We start from the raw sequence: 22,237 nt of genomic DNA, 5'->3' as shown, positions 1-22,237 counted from the left end.
CCCATGTGGTCTCAATCAGGGGGAGGACATTGCACTCTATGTTTTACATTGCTCCTTCTATGGGTCCCTACCAGAGAACTAACAATAACACAATCAAAATAATTATTTCATAGAATTTTTTCTATTTATGAAAGTGTGAAGTGCTTAAAGTGCTCTACATCTAAGTATAATAAATACTACGACATACAATTCCAAATATAATTATCAACCAGTCTTTCCTATCAATAAATATACTACAATCTTATAACAACAAACAATGTATACATTAATTAATCACAGACACAGTGTCCAATAAACCAACTGGTGAGGAAAAATCCAACAGGTAAATATATAGTCACTATGATTCCTCACTGTCTGTTCTTCCTTTTCTAGGTATAGTTTCTTCTTGAGAGTCCTAATTTTCCAGAGAGCTGACTGTGGATTTTAGAAGATCAAGTCAATATCCAATTGTCACTGAGAAGAGCCTTTTAATGGGCTTTGCCAGCGTGTTATATCCCGTTTCATAATGAACTTTATCAAAGGCTCATAATCAACATGACAATGACCTTACAAGGTCTTTTTTCACACTTGCATAAATAGAAAAAACTCTATGAAATAATAATTTTGATTGTTATTGTTAGTCCTCCAGTAGGGTTTCCCTTGCTATTTGGTAGCACTTTAGTTTCCGGAGGAAGCCCTTTTGTGGTTTGTACCTTCTATGGCTCCATCCGGAATAAACTGCTGAATCAATTTCTTGTACATTTTTCCGGCTCAGATGAGGAATGTATTAATTTTTTATTGGCTGATATTTTCCCTCTTGTTACTCTTAAAGTGGCTGTTTTTTATTTTTCTTTCAACAAATATAAGGAATAATAACAACAACAACAACATTTGATTTATATACCACCCTTCAGGACAACTTAATGCCCACTCAGAGCAGTTTACAAAGTATGCTATTATCCTCACAACAAAACACCCTTTGAGGTGGGTGGGGCTGAGAGAGCTCCAGAGAGCTTTGACTAGCCAAAGGTCACCCAGCTGGTTTCAAGTGGAGGAGTGGGGAATCAAACCTGGCTCTCCAGATTAGAGTCCCAAGCTGTTAACCACTACACCAAACTGGCTCTCTGGAAGAAATTAGCTTTTGTTAATTCTGTAAGAAATTTAGCCAAATTGTAATTTTATGGTTTTATTCTGCTTCCTTTTGTTGCCTCTATTTTTTATCGTCTTAATTTTAAATTTTAAGTTTCATTCTGCCATGTAATTTATGTAATTATGTCTTAATGTGACATATTGTTATATGGTGCATATGCTGGAATGTTATGGCCTATGACTACAACAATAAACTATTACTTACATGTTTCAATTGTTACTTCCAGCAGACATTCATTAATTTTTGCCCCATAATTAATAAAGCTCTATTACAATTATGTTTAATCCACAAAGATAGTTTCAGCACTTACCATACCCAATGATAAATGGATTCCAACAAAGCCTTCCCAATAACTGACCAATTAATGGAAACTTTTGGATTGCATCAGCACAGTTCTGAAATTAAAGACAGCTCAGTGTATAAAAACTTATCAATTAAAGTGAATTAGGGTAACTTGGAGAACAAGACTTAAAGTGACTTTTCAAAGACATAGATCCAGAGGAGTTAGCTGTGTTAGTCTGTAGTTGCAAAATAGTAAAGAGTCCAGTAGCACCTTTAAGACTAACCAACTTTATTGTAGCATAAGCTTTCAAAAACCACAGCATCTGACAAAGGCGGCTATGGTTCTTGAAAGCTTATGCTACAATAAAGTTGGTTAGTTTTAAAGGTGCTACTAGACTCATTATTCTTCAAAGCAGGGATGTGCATGCCAGAAAGATTCTGACAAAGGCGGCTATGGTTCTTGAAAGCTTATGCTACAATAAAGTTGGTTAGTTTTAAAGGTGCTACTAGACTCATTATTCTTCAAAGCAGGGATGTGCATGCCAGAAAGATTCGGTTTTCCCGCTTTGGAATTTCTGAAGCAAGAAAGAGTAGGAAATAAGAAATTTCTGAACCAGCAAGCTACTTCGGAAATCACTTATCGAACTGCTTCAGTATGCTCCATGAAGATACAGAGCACACCGAAACTTCCCATTCCGCAGCTTATTTCAGCTAGGAGTCTGAAGTTTAAAGCGCCCGTTTGGGGCTTCTCTGGGCTTCAGCTGAGGGGGAATCCCCCTCCTCTCAGTTGAAGTTTAAAGGGCCTATTTGGGGCTTCCCCCAGGATTCAGCTGGGAGGGGGGAATTCCCCTCCTCCTCCTTTGGAGCATCCTCATGCTTCAACTGGGAGGAGGGGACTCCCCCACCTCTCAGCTGAAGTTTGAAGCCCCTTTCAGGTGCTTTAAATTCAAACCCCAAGGCTGGCTCCAGCTGACTGGCGGAGGAGGGAGCTCCCCCACCAGTCATCTGAAGCCAGCCATGGGGTTTGAAAGGGCCCCAAAGCTTTCCAAAGCAACCCCAGTCACTTCAGAAAGCTCTGATTCGGCATTTCCTAATCAGACCCAGCATGCTGGGCCCGATTCGGAAGTCCCAAATTTTTATGAATCAGGTCCAATTTGGGTATTTATCCTGAACCAGAAACCAGAATTGCACATCCCTGCTTCAAACTCTTATCCTCTGAAAAAAAGAACACGAGCAAGGCAGGATCACACACAAAATCTCTTTGTTACTAATTTATGCTGTACCAGCATAAAAAATTTAAAACTTGCTCCTACAGAAAACCAGAAGTGCACAGAGAAAAAAGGGATGGCCAGTTTATTGAGCATCGTATCCACCATTTGTGGATATGTAGACACACCACTGTGCACAGCAAATAGAGCGTTTTCTCTTAACATTTATACTCTTGCAAACAAGCAATACTGAGTATTGTTCCATAAAAATCAAACAGCAAATGTACAAACTGAAGAACTGGCATTTACAGTACAAGGCCACATCTGCCCTACAGTCAATCTAGAGATGATCACTAATGACAATAACACATTTGATTTTCTAGAAATAAGTATATATCAATGACAGCAGCAAATCTAAATCAGTATTTCTACACTTACGCAGTGTATGATAGAGGAAGATTCAAATCATAAGGATTGCTGCCTACCATAATCAAAATACATGAGAAGAAAACAGCAACAGAGAATCGTGAAAGCACACACACACATACAGGCCCCAACTACAAACAAGAACACACACACATATCCAACAAGAGCATAAGGCATATGCAAAGGAGAAATGTGAGTCTGCTGAGAGTAATCTCTGCTATTCCACTACAAACCTTATACAGCTGAAATAGAATGAAGAAGCAAAAACACCACACATTTCAGCCAAGTAAGATGCTGCCTACCAAGAAGTGGAGGAAAGTGTCCGTGCTCATGGTCTGGCTTGTGGTTGGTTTCCTCTTCCTCTTTTTCCTCTTCTTCTTTACTTGACCTCTGCTGGACTGGCAGCCGAATTACCAAATTGCTAGCCAGCAGTTTATACTTTTTGCAAAATATCATGACTGTGCCAGACCCTTACCACCAGAATCTCTGGTACAAAATTAGTGTTCCTAAAATGAAAAGTGACTTTCATTTCCTTTCAATGGCTACAGTCATTCCTCCTCCAGCACGCAGACAAAAAAAGAAATGCAGGTATCTGATACATGAACAAAAGCCAAGTACTTCCCTGTTAAAAAGGAAACAAATACATATCTAATAATGTTCTAATTATTAGAAATTAGAAAATTATTAGAAAATAATCTAATATTAATTATTAGAAATTAATCTTAGAGAGAGAGAGAGAGAGAGAGAGAGAGAGAGAGAGAGAGAGAGAGTAGAAATGTACTGATTACAAAAGAGAAAATGGGAGATTACAGACCCAAAAGTATGTTAAGTTTCTACCTCACCTAAGAGGAGTAAAGGGAAAGCTCAAGCGATTGTAACTACAGACACCAAACTCTATACAAGCACAAGCCACACTGGCCACAATACTAATTGCTTCACTTATAGTAGCATGGTCAGAAACATGAAAGAGACAGAAAAGACAGGTCCCAAAGCTTATGACTTGAAGCCACTAAATGTGTAGAACAAGTTCTTTTAACATTTGTTCTAGTGTTCATCGAGAAAGTATCAACTTAGGACACAGTTAGCAACCATATATGATGGCACAACAGGGGGTTGGTAAGGTTTTTCATGCCTGGCTGAAACTGAAAAAACGGAAAAGAAGAATGCAAACACTTGGGATGTCACAGTACATAATGGGTTGCTTTGGGCCTGATTTAGGTAGGTCAAGCAGCAATGTTAGTAGTTCCTCTGTAACTGTAGCAGTCTCTTTTATAAATGCAGTAAGACTATTATTATTTCGCACACCTTCTGTGGCCACATCTACATCTATACAAGATGGAGTTTTAATATATAAAAAAAACAATTAAAAGTTAACTTTCAAATTGGGAAGGGTTGCAAAATAAAGATTTCATAGCACTTGAAACATCCTACAAATTTATAAAGATAGGAGAGGGAACCACAGTACAAAGAGGTGCTGAAATTTTTATTTACTATATGCTATATGACATCATACTTAGCCAGTTACAACCTGAAATTTAACAGACACTAAAGCTACAAAACTAAACAACATTTTACCAAATGGAAAGCACCTTTGCAATAAAAGTCGTACATAGTGCAATTTATAAACACTGTTATGCAATCAGTCTATTTTTCCATTTTTGTAGCTTTACTACCTAATAAATAAAGGCTTTTAAAATGGTACCACTGAGATAATATGCAAGCAGCAGAAAAGATAACCATCTCATGCTGCTGCAATAAATTCTTCAGATTTCTTTCACATATGGGGCTAGTCCTGGGGCCAAATACGGAAGGTTCATTTGTGACCAAGTTTCAGAACTTGTTGTACTAGCAACATTTCAAAAAGATTTTCAATTTTACAAACATCTAAGCAGTCACAGATTTATAATTTATCTGACAATTACAACACTATTTTGAAACACTTTGCGAGCGTTTTATACTACTAAGTGTAAAATACAGTCAAAATACTTTATTACATAAAAATATAGCAAAATGTTCTAATGGCTTGTAATTCACTAAGAATTCAGAGGCAATAATAAAATCACATAGACATAAATAGAAATATTTGTTTGTAATCCAGTGACAGTACCTGACATTTCTTTGTGTGCCCCAGCAGTGTGGTTAGTGTGTCAACAGACTTTTTAAGATTTAAGAGATCAATTATAATTTCATGTGTAAAGGTCTTGAAATAATTCAATTTATGACCTGAAAACCAGAATCAGATACTTGTTTATTTTAAAGTCTTTTTTGAAAAAGGTTACTGTGTTGGTTATGAAATCTCATGTGAGAACATAACCAATCAAGAATAAACGACTCCTTTCACAATAAATCAGGCACACAGGAAACACATTCCTGTTTGCATTACCTGTGGCTGTTTCCCCAATTTGCTTCTGTGATCTAGCAATACATTAGGTCAATACTACAAGGCTCTCTGCTACTGTTAGCTTTCTGTCTTGTCAAAATGTGGGGTGCACAATGTTTCTGCAACAGTCTTCAAAACAGTTCATTCTTCCAGTTAATTTACTTACCATATGTTTCAAAGCTCCATAAATCTGCAGTAGAAATTCCTGTAATTCAGGCAAGTGAAGGCAGACATCTTGCTGAGATTCTGGAGTGGTGATTTGACCCCACTCAAGGGCTTTGCGCAGCCAAAACTCAAAGCGTGATTTTGTGATTCCAGCATCTTCATCCATCCTGCCACATTAAGGGGGGGAGGGAGGGAGAGAATTCTCATTTGACAAAACTCTTCTTTGGAGAAAAGCTTTGCTATCATTCATTGCAAGAGAAGGTGCAGATCTTAAAATCTGTGCCATGTGTAAGATCCATAAACTAGTCTATGAAGTTACAAAATAAATTACAAAATGAATTATAGGTATAGAAACATTCATAGGTATGCACAATATCTAACATGTGGGAAACAAATACACAGTCAGAATCCTTCTTTATAAATGAAAGACACTCTTGGGCTACAATACTTCACCCAGAAACCACATGTTTGGAATAAGAGCAATATTGCTAATTCCCAGTGTTCACAAATCTGAACTCATAATAAATCACAATTTTCCAAGGAAAGTACTTACTGGAACACTCTGTATGACTACAGTAGTGTCAGAATTCAACAATAAATTAAACTTGAGAGCCAGTTTGGTGTAGTGGTTAAGAGCGCGGGACTCTAATCCGGAGAACTGGGTTTGATTCCCCACTCCTCCACTTGAAGCCAGCTGGGTCAGTCACAGCTCTCCAGAGCTCTCTCAGTCCCACTCACCTCTCAGGATATTTGTTGTTGTGGGAATAATAATGGCATACTTTGTAAACTGCTCTGAGCGAGTGTTAAGTCATCCTGAAGGGAGGTATATAAATTGATGATGATGATGATGATGATGATCCTTTCTTACTTCCTTGAAACTGGGAACCTGTCAAATCCCTCTCTACTAATACCATCCAAGAAGCTACCATATTCAGGTTCTCACTCTGTGCACCCAGCTGATCATTAGGTGCAAAGTTATGTGCTTATCACACTGTGAAATGCTGCTTTGAACATTCTGACCTGTCTTGTGAACATTCCAGTACAAAGATCATGTTACTATATCCCAGAAAACTTTCAAATGCAAGCCAGAAAGTTACAACTGGTGACCATTTACGAACCTTGAGAAAACAAAGGTTTTGCTACCAGTTTTGGCCTACTAAAATATGAGTTACTATTTATGACCAAAAAAGCCCCGGAATGAAATGACAAGGGCACCGTAATCTCCAGGGCACCTTTGCCCTCCCTCATATCAAGAAATTCAATTAGAACTATGTGCGTTCAGACAGACACAAAAGAAAACAGCAGGATTTGAGTTAAGTGGCACCTTAGAGACCAACCAGATTTTCAGGGTGTAAACTTTCAAGAGTCAGAGCTCCCTTTGAGAGACCCTTGAAAGCTTACACTATGGAAATCTTGTTGGTTTCTAAGGTATCACTGGACTCAAATCCTGCCATTCTACTGCAGACCAACATGGCTACCCACCTAAAACTATCACCCAAAGAGATGTGCATTACTACCTCCAAACAGTCTGAGGCTGCTGGACTGGCCAGGTCAGGTACAAATACTGTACGTCTGACCCTTTGTCATGAACTATCAGTTCAGCAGTACATCCTGCTTGTTGCATTTCATACAGTTGCTCCAAGTCTGCTTCAAAATATAACCACTTCACAACCCCGGCCTAGCCCTGACAGAGTCTATGAAGTATTGAACCTGACTACTGCATTTTCATTCCCATCTTTTCTCCCTAGACCCCACTCTCATATTAATTTTAAAAGGTTTCTTTTTCGTGGAGAAGTTTTATAACTGAAATTAAGACTGATTAGTATTTCACTTGAACTTTCTATAATATATTGCTAAAATGTGCTTATATGTAAGAAGAGAACCAAAATTCTTTATTATCAGTACAATTTTGTTGGCAATGAAGAGTTGGGACTCTCATGCAAAGCCTTATGTAGATAAATTTAAAAATAAAAAACAGTCATCCCAGGGGATCTACGACCAAGGCTTGTAAATAAGACCATTCTTGAACAGCTTCTGGGTTGTTGGCAAGACAGGCTTATAGGCACTTTACTGTATATGACATCTTAGCAGTAAATGCACATGAAAACCAATGAGGAAATCCCTCCTTTTCCATTTCTTCACTATACCTCTCTAATATACCTGCACACTTCCCAAGAGGCCAAGAAAAACAATGATTTCACTCATTCCACATATACCATTTTAAAAAAGAGTTTCTGCCAGTGAAGTATTTTCTATAGTACCCAAATTGAGTGAAATGAACTGAAGACAACTGTGTTTCAAGAACTATGTGAGAAGAGCACTGTTTAAAATATTGGAAATAACACCCAAACCCAAACAACCATCATGATATCAGATGAGAGGAGAGACCATCTGAATTACCAAGGCAGCCTTAAGACCAATTTCAAAAACCTCAGTTTGTTGATATCCTCATATTCACTATTCTAGGGAAGTATCTATGGGACTGATATTCCAGATGCTCTGTAATGAGGACCAGAAGCCTCACTCTGGCTAACTACATATTAAATAAGTATTTAACACAGTCCACCGCCATTGTCTTCTTAAAAAATAAGAAAAAAACTAAGTTTGGGGATGATTTTGAACAGACACAACTGAAAGAGTGCGCATCACCCAATATTTCTCTGCTTCAAATTTTCCCGCCCTTATTCTGGGTTGAAAGTGTGTGTTTACCTGCATTTTGAACCCTGTAGAGTAGAAGGCATGGGGTGGGCAACTGGAAATGGAGAAATGTATGCATGCATATGTTCTGTGCCATCAAATCCCTTCTGACTTACGGCAAGCCTATGAATTAACAACCTCTAAAAGTTATCATTAACAGCCTTGCTCAGGTCTTGTACACTGAAGGAGAAATGTTAGGCAATAAACTTTCTAATTCTACTTAACAATTCAGTATCACCTCCTCCCAAAACTATTTTTGTTTTTTAAATTTATTTTGCCATGTATTCCATGAATTAGCAACATAAAGATATAATACATATTTAAATTATTTACATGACTCATTGTCCCACATTATTCTAGAATGCCCTCTCTTTGGTCTGTTACGCAAACAATTTTTAACTGAACACCTTCAGTATAATAATTCTATTAAAGGAGGAATTTTAGTTCACCTTTTATAAGATCGTAACCCTTGTGTTACTTTAAGTGTTGCAAAATTTCTAGCAGAAGTTTATAAAGTTAAATCCAAGCATATAGCCGCACCTGACTGCTGAATGTTTATTAATTTTATTAACTGTGTTACTAATTGCTTGTTTATGCTTATGCTTCTGCCTATCCCTATCTCTGATTGTCCCTATCTCTGATTGTAGACTATTATTATTTCTAATGCCAATAAAGGTTATTGTTATTATTATTAAAATTATTTAATTAATTAATGAGAGGTCCATCCATTCAAATTCAGTTATGAAATGTTATTTTAATCATAAATTTTTAAAATCGTTTCTACCCATTGATGCTTATCTACCAGAGAATGTTTCCAAACTGTTGCAAAAACTATCCTAACTATAGAAACATGCAAAAGATGGAGCTGCAACGTCTTTGGTGCTACATCTACCTAATTCAGGAGTGATATTACTTGTCTGAAAGGCAATTCTGTACCAAAAACTTGATTTAGAATTATGCTGATTGTTTCCTAAAATTTCTTTGCATGCAAAAACTATCACTACATAAGCGCAAAATCAGTATCATGTTTACAAAACCAACAATGCCTTGGTCCATTGTGATACATTTTAGCAATTCTTAACAGTGTTGAATACCATTGACATATCATCTTGATGACGTTCTTCTTAAGAATAAGGGTGGAGCCTTTTCCATTTTTAAAATAATGGCACTGTGGTTTTGTTACATGCATTTATGTGTAACTTATAAAAGGACAGTTTGGGCACAGCATCACAAGCACAGCATCACACACACACACTTCAAAAATAGCTAAAATGCCTGACGTGTAATAAATATTCCAGACAAATAGTAAAGTTATTTTATAAGCAGAAAGATTAAAAGTTCCAAAGAACATTAGAGACTTAGGACTAATTCACTTAACTACTCCATGATTGATCAGGCTCTCTTTTGCAGCTCAAGATTCCATTCCACCACATGACAAGCCACGTATCTGAATCCTTTTTTCATGTGTATACATCACTAGTAGAGCATATGAAATGTTCTCACACCACTGCAAAACATCTTGCATGCTACTTTAAGTGCCCTGGATGAAGGCGGGGATAAAAATGTAAATAGATAGTTGAGGAGCAATGTACAAGATCACTGTTTTCTGTAATAATCTGTTCAAACAATACTAGCTGACACTACGACCCTGCCTGCTAGCTTCTGCATCCCTGTAATTACTATCAAATGTGTATATATATCAAGTATTGAAAAGACAGTATAGGGCCTCTGACACTCTTTTTCTTCCAAAGAACTTGAACCTTTCCTGACGTTCTTACTGCTCAAGAATACAGAGCACAAAAAAACAGAATGTTGCTTACATGGCTGCCTGACCCATCAAACCTTAGCAGAGTTTGTTAGCATAGACTATATATGGGAAAGTCATGTCATTGGGTTTATTTTCAGTTACAATTCGATTCTTCCAATTAATACCTACACTGCCGGGAGCGTGGATGCCTTTTGTTTTCCTTTCTACAACTGTTGACTCTTCTTCCTATTACATTTCATGCTGCTACAAAATTACCACTGGCTGAGACATTCTTGGTTTATAAATTTCTTCAAATTATTCTGACTGCTTCCTGGGAGAGAACAAAATAAAGCCTTACTCCTCCTGTCTCAGAGAACCTCTCAGTCAAACACTTGTTGGTGTATACTTTTAGGAAGTGGGGAACCCTGTGGAGTTTAGGCATGGGGTATTTGTTACAACCTTCAGACTCTGTAAGCAGCATTTCCAGCATGGAACGGATTAACTTTATTCTGTCAAGTGAGCTATCTGGATTAGTGTCTGAGAGAAACAATTTAGTCAGTAACTTTTGTTAACAGTTTTAAGGAAGTCCTACAGTACATTCATGGGCTGTTATAAACTTCTACAGATCATCTCATATATTAATTTATCTATATTATGAAAACTCAAGTGAATGAGAGAATATTCATACAAACACACCAAATTAAACTGATAAATGAAGCTTCCAAAGCCTACAGAAATTGCCAAGAGATTGATTTCTTATAAAGTGAGAGGAGAATCACTCAGTAAAACATAAGCAATGCATTCTTCAGAGATCATTTCCTTTCGCAGTACTTTTAAAAAATGCTTTATTGTGTATATAAAATCACATAAATAGATCTACATTTCGACAGAATGAAAACTATCTCCATTTAACATCAATAACATCAATCAGCTTTGTGTACTTTCTGCAGTCAGAAAATTGAACCAAAAACCCCCTGAGAAATAGTAAAATGAAAGTAGAAAAGCAGAATGGTCTCATTGTATCAGTTTAGAGATTCCCAAACAAAAGCATCTGGACTATATTCGACAAACAAACGTGGGAAGATTTTATTAAATAAAATTTATTATGAAATGATTTTTATTATTTGAGAATGTTTTTGGTTTTAATTAAAACATGTTAATACATTTTAAGTGCAGATAAGTCCCAATAAATGTTTAAATAGAAAGTACAGTTCAATAGAAAAATGCCATCAATGAACTATATACAGTATATTCAGTCCTCCCCATAGCTGCAAGAACCTTATTAGTACCAGAGGCAGCTAAGTCCTCTCAGTAGTCGCCAAAACCAACATTATCAATACCTAATACTAAAAGCTAACTAAACTGTAACTAAATACTATGTAAAGTCTACATTTAAGGTCTGAAAACTGCCAGATAATATCCAGAAAAAGAAAAATCACAAAGCCTGCAGAGCAAAGGAAGAAGGCTAACTATACCCTTTTTCAAGCATTACATGTCTGGCACTCCTATTGTGTGTACCAGAACAGCATACTGTGCTGTTACCGTGCTGTCTGAACAGGACAACAGATCTATTTTGCAGTGTCAGTGTGTGTAAATACATACCCCAAAAATCTGGTTTTCAGGAGGTCCATACTGAAGCAGCAAAATATACATGTTGCCCCTTTCAGACAAAATGGTCATGACAGTGTGCAGAGCGCACTCCCAGTATGTCCATTAGGAGCATCAGAAAAGGGCTTTATGTGCCTCCAATAGCACAATATTCTCTTCTTGTGTCTCCTGTCCAAGTAATTAAAAAGAATGACAAGGGCAAGAATGTGGAGGTGGGCAACAATTTTTAAAAGTTCCACGTGCATTCAAAAAAATCCAGTAGTATTACAGAGAGAGCTAATGTCTGAGCAGCAAGTTTTTGCATATCATTTCTTTACATCTCTATAAGATGCTTTAATTTTGAAGACGAAGAACTGAGATTAAACCATAGTAATTTGCTAACATCTACATGAGAATGTGAAGCTTATCTGGAAACTGAACATAGGCATATTTATTTAGGTTATTTGTATGCCATCTTTCAATGAAAACACGCTTAAGGTGTTCACAAAGTCAATATAAACATAGATTCAGCAATGGAACCACAGAATTCCCAGCTGCCATGGTATATACATGGGAACCAAAAGCTTACCAGATCAGCAGCAATCTGATGTTTAAGAACTGCCTGGAACCAAAAAGAGCTCACAAATCAAACAGGAAGTGCCACTCTAGGCTGATCCTCCAACTGTCCTCAGTGCTGTAGAAAAACTCCTCCCTTGTGGTATCCAAAGAAAAACTATAGATACATTGTGTGAATACTGCCTCAAGATTTAATATATTTGTACCCTCCACTTTTCTCTCAAACTAGGGACACCAAGTGACTTACATATAAAATGCATGCAGAATTACATGCATACACAAAAACTTATTTAATCTATACAGACAGTACTCCACTAAATGTATCAATACCAAATGGGCAAAATAATCTTCCATTTCTGTTTTTTCTCTATAGATGGTACCACATTTGAAAATTATACTGTAAGTCATTGAATGCCTTTTCATTGAGGTATGAAAAACCTGAATAATGTACATTAATTGATATGCTCCTATAAATCAATACTATAATAATGAAAAAACAGTAACTAGTAAGTAAAATTATTTGAAATTTATACATTGAAAATTATTCAGTAAGTATATCACCAAGCGCCAGTCACTGAATGCCTTTTCATTGAGGTATGAAAAAGCTGAATACTGTACGTTAATTGATATGCCCCTATAAATCAATACTATAATAACAGAAAAACAGCAACTAGTAACCACCAAAAAAACTTCATATCATACTAATAACTAGTGTTCTAATTTTATGAACTGCTAAATAAACACAGCAGTTTGTAGCACTGAGTTAAAATAGGGATGTTTCAGTAAATACATTGTTCTCAAGGCCCATTTGTGTTTTTTTATTATAGAATTTTATTTTATTTTTAAGTATAGAAGAGCATAAGAGAAAGATTATACAGATCATAGATTAGACATTAAATTGAAATCTATGCAATAATGTATAAACAATACGTATGTGAACATTACATATAGAATAGTTTTGGGAGTTAAACAAGCAATACAAATAAACAAAAATCTTGTTTATTTAGCATTTCTAAGCCTAGGTACATTATATTTCTCTTCCCTCTCCTTCCCTCTCCTTAGCATATTTTAATGTGAACTTCTATGTCATTTATTTTCTGCCTAGGTAATAAAAAATGTCCTTCCATTTTCCCCAGAATTCGGTTATCGATCTGTTACGTAAGTAGGTAGTCAGTTAGGCCACGGAATCATATTCATAAATCTTATCTCTCCACTCTGGGAGCTCAGGACAGGTATCTGTTTTCCATTTTGCTGAAAATAGTAGTCTCGCTGCCGTCACCATGTAATGGAAGAAATCTCCTTGTTCTTTTCTCACATTAATTGGTAAAATATTTAAAAGCATACTTTTTGACTTTAATTCAAATCTGAGTTTGAGAATCTTTTGCATCTCTTCATGTATCTTTATCCAATATTTTCATGTTTCCTTGCAAGTCCACCACATATGGTAAAATGTTGCATCCATGCTCTGACATTTCCAACAGTGTCCACTATAGCCCTTACTAATTCTCGCAATATCTTTGGGAGTAGTGTATCATCTAAAGAACATTTTATACCAATTTTCATTTAATAGCTGGCAATCTGTAAATTTTATATCTTCAGTCTACAGATTTTCCCTAAGTCCATCGGAATAGTTTCCCCAAAATTTTGCATCCATTTTATCGTACCAGTTTTAACTTGCTCCATTTCTGTGTGGTATTACAATAATATTGTGTAGATTTTCCCCAAGAGATGTGACAAGTCTCCAGATATTAATAATTCATATTGTGTTTATTCTCTCAGCCTGCTATCTTCTTTGAGAATTTGATCCTTCAATCTTGATACTATTTGGTAATAAGTTAGCCACAGAACGGTTTTGCTTTGGGCTTGGAATTCTTCCCAGGTTTTTATGTTTTCTTCTTTGTCTATCATTGATTCATAGCTAAATTGATTAGCTCTGTTTCTCATGGCTACATCATAAAAGGTGTTAATTGGCAACATCAATGGGGAGATAGGTGGACTCTATTTGTTTCTGCATTAGATGAAGCGGCAGCTGCCTCGCGAGATTGTTATTGAGTTCTCATCCAGGAGGGTCCGGGACAATATCCTATATAACTCATATAATGCGGAGTTGGACTTTCTGGGAAATAAAGTCAAGATACTGAAAGACATTCCATTTTTAGTCCGGAAGAGAAGGTTTAAGTATAAAAAGCTGGCAGCTCTTTTGAGGGAACGTGACATAAAGTACAAATGGCTACTTCCGGAAGGAATTGGGTTTAGTTATAAAGATCAAGCTTACAAGATTAATTCGGAAGATCAGCTAAGGGATTTTGTGGACAAGAATCCAGAATCTGGGCCAGACACCAAGCAAAAAGAAGAATATTTGAAGCCTGAAGGGAGGGGGGAGGCAATGAGCGCTGCGGCTGTAGCTGCTCAGAGAGAACTGCGTCCGAGGCCCGGGGGGGGGGGGGAGATTTAATTTGAACTGTAATTTGTATTTTGTAAGATCAACCATTCCATCATTACTTTATTAAGCTATTTTCTTTAATTATGGCACTATGAAGGGAAAGCATTGAAGTGTAGTGTTTAGTGTTTGTGAGTTGCCTTCCCCATTTTTCCACCCCCCTTCCCCCTCTTTTTTTCCCCCTCTCTCTCCCTTCTTTCCCTCCCCTTGTACTATTGTAGTTTTTTGTAGTTTATTGTTCTAGATGTTAAAATAAAAAAATATTTAAAAAAATTGTTTCTGCATTGGAACCATATTTTGAGCAATCCATCCCTTATAATATGGGCTCCATCCTGTTTATGAATGAGTTCGCATGATTTCTTTGACCATAAATAATTATGGATACCTTCTTTAGCGTCCACTGTATCCAATTTGATATGTCTGCTACATGGATTTATAATCCAGTCTGTTATCCAAACTAACACCGCTGCTTGATGATACAATTTAATGTTCGGTACAGCCAATCCTCCTCGATTTTTGTTGTCTTGCAATACTTTAAAGCCTTATCCTTGGTTTCTTTCCTTTCCATATAAAGTCATTTATTACTTTTTGCCATTTATTGAAAGCCTTTTGTTCTATATAAATTGAAATCATTTGAAATAAATTCAATTTAGGTAGAATATTCCTTTTAACAGCTGCAATTCTTCCCAGTCATGAAATCTTTAATTTTTGCCATCTCTGCAAGTCTTCTATAATTCCTGTCCAATTTTTTTTTATAATTAGGTTCTCATTTCATGATGATACATTTATCCCTAAATATTTTATTGGCTTTGTAGTAATGGTACAGTCCGTTATATTTCTGATCTCTTCACATTCCTCTTTTGTTGTCGATAGTAACATTATCATAGTTTTCCTCTTATTTAATGTAGATCAAGAATGCTGCCCAAATCTTAATATTTGTTCCATTACATAAATCAGGAAGGTATCTAGATTTGTCACTGATATGACCACATCATCTGCATAGCTTTCTATCTTATATATATCTTTTCCCTCCTTTGTTCCAGCAATTTTGTTATCTTGTCTGATTCTCACCGCCAAGATTTCAAGTGCAATGATAAATAATAGTGGTGAGATTGGGCATCCTTGACGTGTTCCTTTTGTTATTTCAATCTTCTTCATAAGCAAACCATTCACTAAAATTGCAGCTTGCTGTTTAGTCAGGCCCATTTGCTGTTGATGTGATCAGGGCTCATTTGGAGGGGGAATGCACCGGAATGGCACCCCGGTAGAGCTGAAAAGTGGTCACGTTTTTTGGCCCCACACACATGATTCCTTTTCCTCCCCTCTGCCTCCCCTCCAAAGGAGTCTAAGCTGCTTCAATTCATTCTGCTGCTTTATATTCATTCGTGAAAATGAGAGTGAGTGCAAGCTGGGCTTGGATCTCCAAAGGAGGGTAAGCTGCTGCTTCAATTCATTCTGCTGCTTTATTTTCATTCATGACTCATAAGAAAGAGAGAGTGAGTGCAAGCTGGGCTACTGGGCCTGGATCGCCAAAGGAGGGTAAGCTGCGTCAATTCATTCTGCTGCTTTATTTTCATTTGTGACTAGTGAGTGAGTGAGTGAGTGCGTCCGTGCAAGTAGGGCTGCTGGGGCTGGCTGTCCAGAGGAGGGTAGGCTGGTTTGAGTTTATTCTGCTTTATTTTCAGGTAACACCTCGAGATTTTTGGGGAAAGGGGCCTGAGGGGTGGGTGTTGCCTTCTGACACACTTCCAGTGATGTCAGGGGGTGTGAAAAATGCTAATGAGATATGGTAATGAGTTATGCTAATGAGTTCCTGGAGTTCTTTTTCTACAAAATGACCCCTGGAAGTGAGTACTTTATATTATCATCTCAATTATTTGCTTATAGTTCAAAATGAACAGAAAATTCAAGTTTTGTGTCATGGTGGCTGGCCTGGTAGCTTCTGTTGTCATAATTAAGCAACTTGTTTGAATTATATATGTCCCAGAATTATCATGAACTTAGAATGCATCATTTAAAATCAGCTACATCTGAGCACCTAGGTAGTTGGTGGCATTGATAGTGCTGATACACAATCAGAATTACAGGTAGGTTCATAGAGGAGAAGGCGGTCTTTAAGATATACCAGTCCCAAGCTGCATTGGACTTTAAAGGTCAATACCATCACACTGAATTGGGCTTAGAAGCAAACTGGGAGCCACTGCAGATGGAACAAGAATGGAATGATATAGTCCCTGCAGCCTACTCCAGTCTGTAAAAGCGCAATGGTAAATGAGCCTTTCTACTGTGCACTGCAGCTAACACAAAAACTTCTGTGCAATGCTGTAAATTATTGTATCTGCTCACCTGAATTAGCCAAACAGAAAAATAAGGTGAATCCAAATAAAATACTGGAAATGTCTATTATCTATTTAAATGTTCCAAAGTTGCTCTAACATTTTTCAAGTACCAGTGTACTGGCTGGAAAAGACTGAAGAAACAAGGTATAGCTCTCCCTGATTGTTCATATATTCACAACTTATTTTTCCTAGGAAAAGGAGCTTTTTTCAATATCAAGGGTCAAACCGCAGATAACATTTTACACAAGTTTCTAACAGCAATTAGCAACCATATTGCAGTGGCAACCCCAAGTGCCACAAGAGCCTGATTTTCCCAAGCCAAAACAGCCCAGGGGACGTCATCATTTGCCCTTTCAGGAGGCTGCACACGTAAGATTCAGTGCACATGAAACTGACTGACATGGCAACAAACACCCCCCTCCAGCCATTTTGGCCCTGGAAAATGGAGGGGGGGTGGAATCAGGACCATGAAGCATTTTTAAATGGAATTGCTACCATGGACTCACAGCTGTAATATGGCTGCAAGCCGCTGTGGCGAACTCACATAAAACATAATGTTATCCTGAGACAGTACAGTCCACGACAACCATTTTGAGCATCTTTTGGAGGTTCTTTTCTTTTTCTTGTTTGTGATTTCTCAATTGGTGCTTCCTTTTTTCCCTTTCAGTGCCTTATGACATAAGCAGGGCTTTTTTTCAGCAGGAACACGGTGGAATGGAGTTCCAGCATCTCTTGAAAATACTCGGCAATAGCGCATGAAAATAATATTATTGTTGTACGTGGAACTGGTTTTTAAAAACAACCCAAAAAACTATTTTGGCAAAGTCATGTTTCAGCTATCTGCCATGATTGAGGAACACCTGATAGATTTCAAAGTATTTGAAACAATTCATTAAAGCACTGGCAATGTAACCAAAAGAAGTATTACTGAATACCTACATGTAATTAATCCAACCCATGTCTCAGAAGCATTTTACCAAGACATAATTAAGAAAAGTAACTCATTACAAGAAAACAGACTTCTACAATGTTATGGAAAAGTAGTATAGACTCATACCCTGGTGTGATTTTTCTAAACAAAAATGCCAGTCCACAAGAGGGCAAAACTGCACATATTTATTTAGCAAATCTGTTTCCATCCAAAAGATGGCAGTGGCAGATCAATCATCAGCCAGCACGTTAGGAAAAAAAAATAAAAAGAAGAAAAAGGATGGAAATTTTTTTTAAAAAACTAGAAATAGCTGCTAACAAAATACTAAGTTTTCAGGTTTCTGTGAAGCAACTGTGGAGCTGAGCAGACACCATCAAAAGTAGAGGAAGAGTGAAATTTCAACTGTCAGTAAATGGTCTAGCTGGAAAAACATTGTGGCATTTAAAGATATTCTGGAATTCCTTAAGCATAAAAATAAAGAAAATATTCGCTGGGGGAAAAATCCAACAGTTATATAATTAACAGATGGAATTAAACCTGTGAATTTGCTTCATTTGTAGATGGATTATTTCCATTCATCACTCAAACAGCCAAATGTATGTGCAAGTATTGTTTACCTTGGAACCAAAAAAAGTAATAATGCACTCTAGCCTCACACTGAGTCCAATGCTTTGCTTTTCTTCATGCAGGTGAATAGTTGTCATTTACCCCTGTGTACAGAACTGCAACTGAGGACGCAGTTTTGATGAAGTTAAAACTTTCACTCCATCCTTCACAGAGTGGAGCGACATTCAATGCAGAGGATCCTGAAAAAGGGGAACATTTACAGAACCCATCAAATTTATTTATTTCACTTATTATATACAAGTAGTGTGGTCCAGTGGTTTAGAACAGAGAAGATCCAGGTTCAAACCTCCATTCTGCCAGGCAAGCTCACTGAGTGATCTTGGGCCAGTCACAAACTCTCAGCCTAACTTACCTTACAGGGTTGTTGGAGGATAAAATGTTGGAGGCTAAAATTGAGGTTGTTGGAGGATAAAATGGAGATGAGAACGATTGAAACCATTTGGGGGACAGGTAGTGGATGAATGAATAAATAAAAATATTTTTCTCTCCAGTGAACCCAAATCAGCTCGCACTATTCTCCTTAACCCTACTGACAGGTAATTTGCAAGTTAAAAAGAGCAAGTGATTAAAACTTCTTTAAAACCCTTTCAAAATAACTTAGAGATATAGACTATGAGTTGGATTCAAAGGTTCTGTCTGCAGAAAAGAGCTTTCACTGGCAAAGGGGGTAATTCCCCCCTCTCTTTGCCCCCCTCCCTCTCCATTATCCACCACCAGAGAATTTCAGGATGTTCCAGTGGGAAGCAGGAAAGTCCCACTGTGGCACCATGAACCCAACCACAGCGAGTACAAAAGAGGAGCAGACAGATACTGTAGTGAAGAATTTAAACTGTAGGTTCCTTGGGGAAGGAATCTTCATTTTGATTATGAAACTATGTAAAGAACCATGTATGCTAACAGTGCTGTATAATACAGACTTTTTGGTACAAACATTTCATATATGTGAATATATAGCTTTTGAGAGGTATACTTTTGAGCTTCTCTACCCAGCATATGATGTATGGTGGATGTGCCTTCCAGAGCAGACAGGACCTGGTAGATATGGTTGTGGGATCTATATATGGTGACCCATACCAAGCAAATTTGCTCACTGCTTATCTAACCTCTCTAACATCATAAGAGTCAACAATGCAAGGGCCACTAACTCCCCCTGTGCTATGCTAAGGAGGAGGGGTTTGCTATTATCCTTTGTGAGTCCTTCAACTTTCGTAGACTTCTATTACAAGCTATAGCTGCCATTGACTGTATGCTCCTTTCACTGGTAATTAGAGCTAGATTAAGTATTCTGCTTGTCAACTGACCACCCAGCTCTCCATTAAGCACCCTTTCTGAATTGACAGAGATGATCTCAGATGCAGTGTTGAAGACGCTTAGACTGATTGTTCTGGAGGACTTCAACATCCTTGCTCAATACTCCACAACTGGGCCGGCCCAGGAATTTATACTTTCCCTGGTAGCCTTGGGCCACTCAAATAGTGACAGGCCCCACACATGAAAGAGGTCACACCTTAGACTTAATAAACAATAGCACAGATACACTCTAATCTGGATGCTAGCTGAAATACAGGTGAGATCGAATAAATTCATATTACACTGATTGGTTCACATATAGACCACTTTGAACCAGTTACAGTGATGGACACGGACAGGAACCTAGCATCTGTGAAGGCCACTACCTGCACACTGGATCCTTACCCATCTTGACTGCTAAAATCATGTAAATACCATATAAATAAGCCCTTGAGGTTTATCATAAATCAGTCACTAACTCAGAGCACCTTCCCCTGACCTCTCGGACAGGTAGTTTTCTGCTCACTACTTAAAAAACCATCCCTAGACAAAAATGACAGCCAGTTATCATTCCATCTCTCATCTGCACTTTCTGGGCAAACTGACTGAGAGAACAGTAGGCGACCAACTCCAAGTCTTCTAGGATAACTTAGTGTTTTGTACTGATTTCAGTCGAGATTCAGACCAGGCTATGGGATGGTGACTACTCTGGTGGCATTAGTTGATGATCTCTGCCTGAATACAGACAAAGGCCATGCTTCTTTGTTGCTCCTCCCGGATCTATCTGCAGCCTTTGATAAAGTAGACTATGTCATCTTGTTGAGGTACCTGGAGGCAGAAGTATCAAGGTATGTGCCTTGGACTGGTTTAAATCATTTTTCATGGGACTGATTCAAAGGGTAGATGTTGGGGACCAGCTATCTGCAGAATGGGAATTATCTTGTGGATTCCACAGGGCACAATCTTATCCCCCATTTTATTCAACCTCTATGTAAAGCCTTTCAGAGATCTCATTCATAGCTATGGAATTGGATGCTATCAATATGCAGGTAACACTCAGCTCGATATCTCACTATCCAAATCTCCGTGGGATGCAGTAGAGATCTTAGGACACTGTTCGACCGCTGTGGTCAAATGACTGAAAGCAAACAAATTAAAACTGAATCCAGATAAGATGAAAGAGGAGCTAGTTGAGAAGGCAAAGATCTTGAAGGTCATTGTACTCCCTACTTTCGATGGAGTTCTTCTGACTCTTGCAAACTCAGTTAAGAGCCTAGGAGTTGTACTGGATCCAGCACTACTGCTAGAAAAGCACATTAAAGCAACTGCAAACAATGCTTTCCACAAACTCAGTCTGAAACTGAATTATTCAAAAGGAGTTTTTACTCGGATAGGGGGCTGTACTGTAAGGAAGTGGTCTCAAGAAACCCATCAGTCAAGGTATAGAGAACCCATTGGTAAAGGAATAAGAAGGAACCACAGACTTCTCTACTATTGCTGTAAACTTTGAGGGACCATAGACTCCAGAGTAGTTCTTATGTTGTTTAATATGTCATTGATGGAACTGCTTGGGCTGTTTCAACTTTTCTTCAGCTCTGTATTGTATTTCTGCTGTTTTTAAAATCTTTGCAAATTTGCAGGTATATACCCATTACATGTTTGTTGAAATGTCTTTGATATTGACTAGTTACTTGAACTGTGTAATCTGCCTTGGGTCTGTGAGAAAGGCAGACTACAAATGATGTAAATAAAAATAAATAAATAATATTGTTACACCTATGTGTGAACAAGCCAAAAGACTACATCCCCTCCACACAACTTTTCCTCTGCAACAACACCATAATCTAGTACTGAAATGTTAATTCCATCCTTGTCTCTAACCTTTCCTGAATCTATCTGCATTGCTCTGTTTTTATCCCACCATTCTTTCGAGGAGCCCAAGGTACACATTTCTTTCCACTCCTTCATTTTGGCTTCACCACCACCCTGCAATGTAGCCTATATGGAAAGAAAAAGACTGACCCAAAGTTTACCCAAAGAGCTGAATGGGGTATCTGGTCTTCCAAGCCGACCCTCAACCCGTTTCTCCCCTCCCCCATCGTTACTTCTCATCAACGGGCACACAAGCTTTCCTTACACAGGAGAAAAAAATAGCACGAAAAGCAAATTATGATTCTATGCCGGAACAAGGAACACCCCACAGGCTGGCTCTTCCCTCCTTCAAACAGAGAAACCAAAAGAGATAAAGACCACAAACCGTCTTTCTTCTCCGGGTACCGGCGAGTACGCGAGGGAAAATTCTCAGAGGGCGCGAAGACGTGTCTCCCCCCCCCATTCCAGTGCGCCTGCGCAAACGTTTTGTGAACGGGGAAGGAAGAGAAAACTGGGGAGGGTGGTATTTGGTGCACGTAGG

The 22,237-nt window shown here is 37.9% G+C and overlaps 1 protein-coding gene across 2 annotated transcripts in view; it reads right to left on the bottom strand.

Annotated features, from left to right (window-relative positions):
- Positions 1 to 22,237, bottom strand: part of FANCC (FA complementation group C) — a 116,300-nt gene that overhangs the window by 93,496 nt on the left and 567 nt on the right. The window contains exons 1-3 of one of the 2 annotated variants that reach the window (XM_054986688.1): positions 22,082 to 22,148; positions 5,592 to 5,757; positions 1,440 to 1,524 (exon numbers count right to left, since the gene is read on the bottom strand). In XM_054986688.1, coding sequence (XP_054842663.1) covers positions 1,440 to 1,524; positions 5,592 to 5,756 — 250 coding nt within the window. In that variant the 5' untranslated portion in view covers position 5,757; positions 22,082 to 22,148. Of the gene's footprint in view, positions 1 to 1,439; positions 1,525 to 5,591; positions 5,758 to 22,081; positions 22,149 to 22,237 lie in introns of those variants that run through there. The other variant, XM_054986687.1, reaches the window with a different exon arrangement.

Source organism: Eublepharis macularius, chromosome 8 (assembly GCF_028583425.1).
Source record: "Eublepharis macularius isolate TG4126 chromosome 8, MPM_Emac_v1.0, whole genome shotgun sequence".
Classification (NCBI taxonomy): domain Eukaryota; kingdom Metazoa; phylum Chordata; class Lepidosauria; order Squamata; family Eublepharidae; genus Eublepharis; species Eublepharis macularius.
Note: the sequence above shows the minus strand (reverse complement) of the source record. Positions and strands in the feature narration are given on the sequence as shown.